At 34.7% G+C, this 11,139-nt stretch overlaps 1 protein-coding gene across 1 annotated transcript; it reads right to left on the bottom strand.

Annotated features, from left to right (window-relative positions):
* Positions 1-1,607: 1,607 nt before the first annotated feature.
* On the bottom strand, positions 1,608-11,105 carry fhdc4 (FH2 domain containing 4). Its single transcript, XM_042771391.1, has 12 exons — positions 10,527-11,105; positions 9,633-9,998; positions 7,868-7,929; positions 6,610-6,712; positions 6,404-6,489; positions 6,098-6,198; positions 5,612-5,682; positions 5,359-5,466; positions 5,191-5,261; positions 4,630-4,747; positions 4,258-4,422; positions 1,608-3,428 (listed from the first exon to the last, which is right to left on the bottom strand). The coding sequence occupies exons 2-12, from the start codon at positions 9,957-9,959 to the stop codon at positions 2,388-2,390; spliced, it is 2,253 nt and encodes a 750-aa protein (XP_042627325.1). The 5' UTR covers positions 9,960-9,998; positions 10,527-11,105; the 3' UTR covers positions 1,608-2,387.
* Between the last annotated feature and the right edge of the window lie 34 nt (positions 11,106-11,139).

Genomic DNA, 11,139 nt, shown 5'->3' with positions numbered 1-11,139 from the left:
TTTATACTGGAGTAATGGCTGATGGAAATTCAGCTTTGCATCACAGAAATAAATTATATTTTAAAGGATATTAAAATAGAAACCATTATTTTATATTGTAATAACATTTTGCAAGATAACTGTTTATTTTTGATCAAATAAATGCACCCTTGATCAGCATAAGAGACTTCTTTAAAAAAACATTACAAGTCTTACTGATCCAAACTTTTGCCCGGTAGTCATTATGGCCGTAGATGATATGAGTGAAAGTAAGGCTGTGTGGGTGGGGTTATGAGGCTGCAGTCCAAGGGTTGGGCTTTGTTTACAGATAGGTGGGGGATGTAAGACTGAAGTCTTGGGCTTTCATTATGAAGGTGGTGGTTGCTATGGAGACTGCATCCAGCCTAAGGCAGCCAGATGGCAGAGGCAGACTGTCTCCCGAGCCACGTCAGCAGATGATAAGACATAGACTGAACATTAATATACATTTGCTTATCATGTGCATTATATGGTGTGCTCTGCCAAAAAATAATAGTAAAAAATAATAATAATAATGTCAGCTGATTTTTTTATATTATACTTTATATTAAATATTGTGTAAAATACATTTGTTTTATAATAATAACTTCAAAAAATTAAATATTTAACATGTCTATTATTCACATTGAAAACTGCAACTGTGTGATTTAAATGAGTATATTATTTATTTTCTATTTTCTATTATAATTCCTACCAATATAATAAATACTGGTAATGAACATTTTGTTTTATATAATAATAATAACAATAATTATTAAACAAATGAAATAATGTCATATTTAACATATTTATATTTGTATTTATTTTATACTATTAAATATTGGTTAATCAAAGTAATAATTAAAGTTTTATATAATAATAATTTAATCATTTTTGTGTTTTTTTATATTGAAATAAAGACCTATCATTCCAACATTTCTGTTATTAAATTTACAAACTGTTTATTCATATTATTTAAAGAAATTAAATACATCTCTAAACAATTCAAGAATCTGAAATAAACAGCATCCAGCATTTAGACATGTACTGTAAAATATTACACTGTTTAAAGCCACCAAAACCTGTCCTACACATTCCAAAGAGCCATTTTCAGGATCAGCTGAACTATAACCATAGCATGTTGTGACATTCAATCAGCGCTTGACCCTTTATTCTCAGTTCTTTGAGACTGATGATGATTCACTCACACAATCAGCCAAACACCCCCTCCCCCAAAACTCCACCCCCACAGAGTCTCAGGCTGTCTAGAAGACACTGATTAGACCACCTAATGCAGATCTAGTCTATAGGGGGCCCTATGACATTATCTATTCTCCCTAACTAAGTCTCAGTGTTTTTATCAAGGCTTCTCATTACTAAGCTCAGCAGACAAAACATTTAAGACCATGTATAACTGCATCAACAAGCCTCTTGTTGTGGTCACACACACACACAAAGATAAATATAGCTGGCCTAATCACAGGAAAAATAAAACCATGTAAAAATGCACTTATGCATCTTAGTGTATGATTGACTCCTAACTGGAACATGGTCTCTAAATTTTCTTGAAATCTTATATTGAAAATCAAATGCAGAGGTTTTATCAGTGATGACTCAAATAAAAGACTTTATTTCATTTTTAGAGCATTGAAAACCACAAATTACATGAAACTCTCTATTTCCAATTTCATCAGTAGGCGATTGCTCTGATCTGTGGACTGATCTGAAGGAGAATGTCAGACTGCAATAACCATTCAGAGACATTTTTCAGAAACATGATACGGTATGAGCTAAGTTATCAGGTCAATAGAATACTAATAATAATAATAATAATAAAACTTTAAATTGTTCATCAGACAATACACTGTCTGTGTACTCAAAGAGTACATATTTTCAAATAAAAAAATATTTTTGTTACAATTTGTGGTTTTATATGGTGAATAACAACCAGGTTTACCAGCTATTTTGATTGGTCAGTCTATAATCAAAACTGAGGATGATTACTCTGGGTCTCGGCATTGTAAATGGTTCATTTTTGCAAATACAGAAGCTGTATCATCATGGAAAAATATCCTTTACTGCCCCCTTTTGTTGAAAAAAGAGCACTGCAGGTAAAACATCTCGTTTTCAACTGATCTCAACAAGGTTTTTGAATTCATTATGTTATTAGGATTCTGTGTGCATGTGCATTATTTTTTTCTCCTTTTATAGTAGACATGAAAATAAATGTCCATTCACTGTTTGAACAAGCAAACAGTGACAAAGCACCAAGCTTGTTTTCCATAAACGCAGCACGACATCTAGCATAAATAGAACTAAACTGAATAAATAGAAAACATGTTTTTGTTTAAAGATCATGGGTCCACACTGTCCGAATCAAGCTCACTTGATTAGTCTTTTGCACGCCAACGCTTAAATAAAGACATAAAACTGAAGCCCTCTTTAGTGCTTTTAAATGATATTGTTTGGCTATTTCTCTTCCCAGTACTAAACTGCAAGCTAGGTTCTGTCTCTTCAGTCTTCACCTCTGGCTCGGCTGATTGTGATTGTGATGAGTCAATAGATTGCGATTCTTCTTGAAAATTAAGTGGCTTGGTGTCTGAATCTTTCACAGTCTCTGTGGAGTTTTGTAGTGTGGCAATCATACCGCAATCCACAGATTTCCCTTTTCCAATAACACCTATAGAGGGAGCCGGAGATGAGTTTAGATTACTAGGCACGAATAGATCCTCTTGGCTGGTATTTTCACAACTGGCCTTGAGAAGTGCAATTGTGTGCCGGCGATTGATGATCTGGCCGTTCTGCAGCAGAGAGCTGGATTTAGAGGTGTTTTCTTCTATGGTCAGGATAAGCAGCTGTCTTCTGTCTTCATGGAAGAACTTCTGCCTGGGAGACAGGATTGGTGACAGGGTCTCACCGGATGAAATGCTACTTCGACTGGACTGGTATTGTAAAACTTTCCGTGACACCTCTCTCATATCTTGCACCTCTTTCTCTGTCTGCACAACCTCCTCCTCCTCCACCGTGAATACAGAGACACGTTGATTGATTGAGGTATCAGCACTTTCCTGCACCGGGCTTGAGATTGTAATCTCTGGGTGCTTGGGCGTCTCATCCTTATCAGTGTTCTCCTTGATCAAGGGGGATTGCGTGGCCCTTTTGATCCAGCTGTCTCTCTTGACCTCTCTGTTGTCAGCGGGGCGGTTCTCCTGTTTGGTGGTCTCAGTAAATTTTCCCTGTGTGGGTGAACCGGTTCCGGCTTTACGGCGGGATTGGCGACTGTTAAACCTCTGTAGGATGGACTCCAGTGCAACTCCTTCCATGTCTTTGTCTCGTGAGGAGCAGGTGGCTGTTGAACGTCGCTTGGCTGCAGTCGGAGTACTCTCTCGCTGTCTGCGCTTCACTTCTACTATTTCTCGTTCAAGATTCTCCTATATAGTGAAGAGAAATGACACAGGCATAAGGTCACACCGTATCATTACGTCTGTGGAAGCCGTTACTAAAAACATGACAATTTTTTTTTTTAAGTGACAATATCTAAACAATAATAATAAAAAATTAATAATCAAAACAAAAAACATAAAAGTAATCTAAAATATAAATAACAAAAAACATTTATTATTCAAATGTTTAATATAAATATTTACTATTTATTATTAACTAATGTAAAGATGTTACAGGTGCACATATGCACAAATATTATTTTGTATGCAGCGTCATACAAAAGCTACACTTCCGTTTTAAAGTTTGCGGTCTGTAAGATTTTTTAATGTTTTTGAACATTTATTTGATCTAAAATAGAGTAAGACAGTAATAATATGAAAAATTATTACAATTTAACAATTTTTAGAAAAATTTAACAAATTTTTGTTTTTATATGCTGATTTGGTGATCAAGAAACATTTTCATTATTATTAGCCTATCAAATGTTCCGCTGCTTAATATTTTTTTGCAAACTGTGAAAAAAATATTTTTAACATTATAAAGTCTTTACTGTCACTTTTGATCAATTTAATGTGTCCTTGCTGAAAAAAAGTGTTAATTTCTAATTAATAACTTTCTTAATAAAAATCTTACTGACCCCAAAATTAGTGTAGTGTACTGTATATTGTATTTGCTTTTATTTTATGGTTTCAAAATCTTATTACATTTCCAGGTTTAAACTGTCGTATCTGCATATCATTTCAAAAAAAATTTTTGTCAAAAGTACTATTGATTTCTTTAGGTGTAAAAAAATGCTTCTTTAGAAGGTGCAATTACCTGAACTGCTCGTTTGAACTTCTCACAGAAAGAGTAGAAAATGGAGCAACACTCCTCTAGTTTGAACTGAGTGGGATCCTCACAGAAAAACTCCGCCACTGAATCACTCACAGTAGAAAGGTTTTTAAACGCTGCCTCAGTTTCCGTTAACCTGGTGTCTGCATTCTAAAAAAGAACAAAGAAAAGATCAATTGTACAAACTCTTCTTTCTTCTTATTTAACAAAAATATTTCATGCAGTCAGGGAAATGTACTCATGTTGATGTGTCAGCACAAAATACTCAATAGTGTGTTACCAAATCTAGAGGCTTTAGACAAAAAGAACTTGCAAGCTCATATTCAGCGATAAACTAAAAAGATCGTGAGGCCTCACCTGCAGAAAATCCCTCATCTGTTCTTCCAGATCTGGCTGTTTACTAGCATTCTGCTTTGCCACCTGGACTTTACTCACTTCCTTTTGGAAATCAGTTTCGATTTCCTGCTTATGGATCCTGTATAGAAGAAATTATTATTTTTTAAAATTATAATAAAGCTGAAACAAAAATATATACTGTATATATATTAAATGGAAAACTTAAACCATTGAAAATCAGAAATTTTGTTTTGGCAACTAACAGTTAAAAGTTAGTCATAGTTCTCTGTAAAGATACAGAGAAATATTTTTTAAAATAAAAACTAATAAAAATGACAAAAGCACAAGACAAAATGACTAAAACATAAATTAAACTGAAAACTGATAAATAAAAGCTTTTCAAAATATTCATAAGTACAATAAAATTATATTAAGCATATTAAAAAATGCTGCTTTTATTGTTGAAACTTTACCACTGGATTTTTGTAATGCGCGTGTTTATATTCAGTTACAATTAAATTAATCACATAAAATAATTACAGGGAAGTGCCATATTTTTTCAAACAGCAATGTGTGGCCTACCTTGCTGCATCTCCAATGTGCTGTAGTTGCTCTGGGAACCTCAGCAGCGATGCATCAATCTTCTGAGCTTGCTGTGGTGTCAGGCACATGAGAAAATATTTAAAATGGAAATAAAGCTGTGTCTTATGTGGCTCTTGCACCACAGTATAATATTAACATCATAGCTACCATCGCAACATAGTGCATGAGGTTCATTCCAGGCTTGTTGGCTTTGGTATCTGCTAGTTTGAGAAGAGATGTCATCCGGAAACCCACTGCGCTGCCAGCGTACCCTCCCTGGTGGAAATGAGGACAGAACGATTAGGATCTCATGACAATGTAAACACACACACAAGTGCAGCACATTATGCTGTTTAGAGGTTGACCGGCTTTGCTCATTGTTAACAAGCGTAACTAGATACAGTGGCATGATAATACTCACAGAGTTCATGTAGTTCCCTGTCTTCAAGACCAGTCGAATGACTGAATGTAGATCAGCACATTCCAACAGCTCTGGAAAAAGTTTCATACATGGGTTAGGTGAAATAAAATAAATCAAACACTCACAGGCATGTAGTTGCACTAATAAACAAAGCACTATGGTACTACCATGTTTTTGGACTTTTTTATATTTCGGGCTAATCAAACCTATAAACTTAGTCATGCTCTAAGGAATTACATAAATAGATCAAATACATTTTTCGTAATTAACGAACGAACTTATTGACTTATTCAGTAATTAATGACAAAATTTTCATTTTGTGGTGGAGCAACCCTTTAAGTACATATAATAATTATAAATTACAAATATATATATATAAATAATAAACAGTTACTGGAAACAAAGTGTGACTTAACTGCTTCGAAAAAGGGAAGAAGGTTGACTTATAGGAAATAGAAGATGGCTTTAAAGGGATCTAAATCTTACCTTGTCCAGCAGAGGTCATGACTGCAACAGAGTGATTCACTTCATCCATAAAATGCGGGAATTCCTCTTTGAGTACTAAACTGTTCAACCGTTCCTCATAGCTAGAGGAAGAACAAACAAAGAAATAAAATCATAAAGTAATTGTCAGTGACCTGCAAATCCAGTGTCTTGTATTGATAATCAATACCTGGCAATGGAGATAAAACATGAACAGTACTGTGCAAATTACTTTGTATCGAAGGCGCTCTGTGTACAGTTGTGTAAGTGTAAGTGTGTGTTTGTCTTTGTGGGGCTGTATACACCCACCAAGGAACTTTGACAAGTTGTACCATGAACCGATCAGGCTCAGAGAGAGTTGAACAGTCTCCTTTAAAATCAAGAAGCTGACGCACCTAATGAAAAGAAGAAAGACAAATTAAAAAACCTTTATTCAAATGTCACTGGCACACTATCAAAACCTTGGAATTGCTCAACAAGTTTAACTAAGGCCCAGATCCATATATTACACCCACCTCTCCATCCTCTGGCAGTAGTTTGCACAACTCCTTCAGTTTCCCAGTACCAAATCTTTCTCCTCTACAGTTGATAATGTCATCAATCATCCCACTCACTGACCTGTGGAGAAAGGTGGAGAAAGATGTGGTAGAATTACAGATCAGGACCTCCACAGACTATCTCAGGAGGAGTTACAAAATCTCAGATTTCCCAGAGATTGAATGGAATTGGATCCCTGCTAATATCAATACAAAAAAACCTTAGTCTTCTTTATGAAATGTGAGGCAGATAAAATAAAATAAAATAAAATGGAATTGTATGCATCATTCATGATTTTTTCAGGATTGTAATTCAAATGAAATAGCTGCATAAAACATTATAATTTTGTTTTTTGTTTTAAAATACAAAAAAAAAAAAAAAAAATTGGCATTTTAATATAAAATAGTTTTATATGTATCATATAACAATTTTAATTTAATTGTTTAATTTTTCTATCTTAAAGTACTCTTTCCTATTCCAGTTTAATGTGCAGTGACAACAAAGATATTTGAAAGTTAATTTTCCAGTAGTGTAAACACTGCTATTATATGGCGTGTTAACATTGCTCCATTTGTTTGAGCGGCCCAACACAGCAAAAGTGACTCAAACAATGGCATGTGTTTGGGGGTGGGACTACCTGTTTGTCCAACCAATGGCAGCTGTTGGGAATGTCTGAGCAACTTGTAAGAAATCAATCAATACTTTCACTGCTAGTGGAACAGACACACTTCATCTTTAAATAGCCTGATAACATTGTAAAACTCAATTCTAAATTCAGCATTGTTCTGCAAAACAAATCACACATCCGTAAGACCGGTATAGAGGAAGTGTGAAGTCATACTTCACCTTGTTCTGACTAAATAAATACCGGACTAGACAAGCCCAATCTTGCTTTTTTAGCTATACACAAGCACACCAAACTGGTATCCCAAGCTCTAGCACTAAAAAAAAATGGATGTATACGTTAACAAGTCAAAGTTAATCTGTCACAATCAACTGATCAATATCTGAGGAGAAACGCTGCATGATTAAGGGAACCGCTGATGATGTAAATAATGCAAACCCTTATCTTCATGCTTGGTAGAAAAGATGGACTGTCTGATGTTGTCAGAAAAAAATTCATTTGGCTTGCAGAGACATGTGAGCAATCTATCGTATGACTACTTTGTGTTTCCACCCTAGGATCTACTGATGAAATAAAGAGCTTTTCTAAATACTCTTTCCTGATACACTCACCTTTTGAACTGCTTGAGGAAGATACCAATATTCATGTTCTTCTTGGAGTTGAGGATAGTCACCTGGCAAGGGAAAAAAGAGAAGCCATTATACTGTATGGACAAGGTTTGACAATGACAGACTGTTTTTCTTTTAATGTATATTACATCATTAACATGCAAACAGATCGTACCAACTATTTACTCCACCCGAATGTGTTTAATCATTTATGAACTATGAAAAACTAATGATGAGTTATGAACAACAACAACCCTGCCTATTAATTTCTTGCATTAAGAATAATCACCGGAACATTTGTGATGATGTGATTCAACTGTTGTAAAATTAGATGTTGTGCATCACAGTGTTTTTGAAATGAAAGCTATTCAATATCAATAGAGTCCACCTTATGTAAACACTTCCAGAAAAGAAGAAATCACTCCACCTTTAAAAAGAGTTTAGATCAAAGGATAAACATAGTCGAGTGGCGTCTATAAATGACACAGCATTGCCTTTTGAATGACTGTAAGTATTATTTGCAAGAGAAAGATACATCAAAACTAGTTACTAGGATGTTTTTTCTTTTTCTGGCTGTGGGCCATAGCATGATAAATCATAATTACAACACTAAAAAATATCAAATCTTGGCCAAAAAACAATCACATGAGTTATATTTGGAAAACACGCCAGTCCCAATTTGAAAACTGATGGTTAAATTTCCTTTTAGTAAACTTCTCTTTTCCTATTATCTATCCAATATTAGTTACCAATTAGTTCTGTATTATGTGACTTTGGCAGAAGTAAAGCCAGTTTTTAAACAGATGTTCTCTGACAGAATGTCATAACCTAGCCACCTTTTTGCTGAATTTATTACGCAATGAATAGAGTAAAATTATGACAAAAATAGTAATTGGTCCACAATAACATGCATAATTTACACTGTAAAAAGTGATAACATGCAATTGTTACCTTAATCAATTTTATCTTTATTATTATTATTATTATTTTATCTAATCTATGCATTCAAAAATAGTTTTATGAATACAGTATTCCTTTATTTATCCAGGTAAACTGTTTGAGAACCACTTCTCATTTACAAGTATGTATATATGTATATATATATATATATATATGTAAACTGTTTGAAAACCACTTTATATATATATATGTATATGTATATTAATATATATGTATATTATATGTATATGTAATGTATATGTATATGTAATTATATGTATATGTATATATATGGTATAATATGTTAATATATATAATATATATAAAGTATGTATATATGTATATATATATATATATATATAACATTTTATTCAAGTTCAAAATAGAATTTAACATTACTAAATTAACCTAAATCCATTGGTTTACACAAAAAGACTAAATTTAAGGGTTAGATCAGTTAGAAGTAGCTTTAGATAGTAATACTCTGATAGTACACTACATGAAAGATAAGTGACCATAAAGAAACGGTTTATGCAAAACTAGCAATTATGACACTTCCTGCATGCAGCATGAGAACATATTATGCTTGAATCCCCTTCAGCTATGTAATCATGTGATCAATCTACAGTGACAATTACAGAACTTAAAATAAACAGAAGTTAAGTGAGGTTACAACTAACTAAAAGTCATCTCTATTACAGACAGTCGGGGACCCCAGCTTGATGTAAGCATATGCAGATCTCTCTGATGAAATGAGTCTGGAAACACCCAATTACTGTAAGCTTGCAGGTACAAAACTTATTTTCTGGCACATTCTACCTGAACTCACCATTTCGGGTCCTGAGGCATGGCTTGGGGACTGGTGTACACTGCGGCGGTTTGTGACCTGGACCTGTTTCTGGTCATTGCGGCTGAACAGCTCTTCCATACCTTTGGTGTCCAACTCAAACTCACTGTTCTTCTCGGTCGTCCATATGTTATGTTTGCCAAGCACAGTGTCCTTAGGTATGGCCTCCCAATTAAAATTACGCATTCTAGAAGCCCGTGTCGGCCCTCTGGTAAACGGGCTTTCACCAGAGAAGAGGCCAGGGGGTGGAGGAGGAGGTGGAGGTGGGGCAATAGGTGGTGGTGGTGGAGGAGGCGGTGGTGGTATCATGATTTGGATGTCACTTGCAAAGATACTGCTGCCTCATCCCTTTAAAGAAAAGCCAGAGAAATAAACCATATGGAAACTGTGTCTCTATGTTAATATATGCTGTCATTTAAAAGAAAAGGGAAGAATTAGTGTAAATAGGGAAGTTAACCAAGAGACTCAAATAAGCAATGGTGAATACATAACTAACAAAATTATGACAGTGAAAAATACACTTTTTGTAGATATAATGGTGGAATTAACCCTTACTATGGAGAAAGAGAGAGAGAGAGAGAGTTCCACCATTATATTAATCTGTAGAATCTTTTTAAAGCTTACAAAAAATATCTCAGTCCCATTTTATTTTCTATAAACCACAGTTCATTGCTGGTAATAGTTTGGTACCCTCATATATACAAACATTTTGATTACCAAACCAATACAATACTACTTAAATGGTACTGTAAACTATTACAGTAACCTAGTCCTTGAAAGAACAAGAAAAAAAAACTTGATTGTCCATGCCCATTGTATTTTATGGTAACACCTTGATAGCTTTGTATTTTTAATTCATAGAAATGATTAACTTACTCGTTTGAGAGATATCCAGACGTCCCCCAAAATAAACTACTGTCTGACACTATCCGAAATTACTTTGGCTACATACTCCACACGGGAAAAACATGCTCCACGTTAGTCACACGCGACTGTTGGTTACGGCATATCCAGCCGTTCAGCGGAAGAGTGTTGCAATCATCTGCTCTCTTACCTGTAGCTCACGCCCGGAACTCGTCAGCGCATGTGTCGTACTCACCGTGTCACCGTTCCAATTTGAGAAAGGACCATGTAAATGGACATTAACTGATAACAGCGAGTAGCCTACCATTGGGGGCCGTTTACTTGGAACTCTGGGTAAAGGCAGTTTTACACGGCATAATATTTCAGTGGGCAAAATATAACGGGTTTACCCTAAATTACGGAGCCAAACCTATAGTGTAAAACCATAGCCTGTAAAACCATCAGGTGCCTACAACCAACCATAAAATCCTCAACACCTACTGCGTTCATCAGAATTTTTACAGACATACAATTTTACGTGTATCTTAATGTCGAAGTAAGGTGATGAGTCATGTAAAATATTGTATATTTCAGAATAAAACCAGAGCAATTCAGAGCAGTTTCTTTGCTCTGATTAAAAGTTAAA

This window comes from Cyprinus carpio, chromosome A15 (assembly GCF_018340385.1).
Source record: "Cyprinus carpio isolate SPL01 chromosome A15, ASM1834038v1, whole genome shotgun sequence".
Classification (NCBI taxonomy): domain Eukaryota; kingdom Metazoa; phylum Chordata; class Actinopteri; order Cypriniformes; family Cyprinidae; genus Cyprinus; species Cyprinus carpio.
Note: the sequence above shows the minus strand (reverse complement) of the source record. Positions and strands in the feature narration are given on the sequence as shown.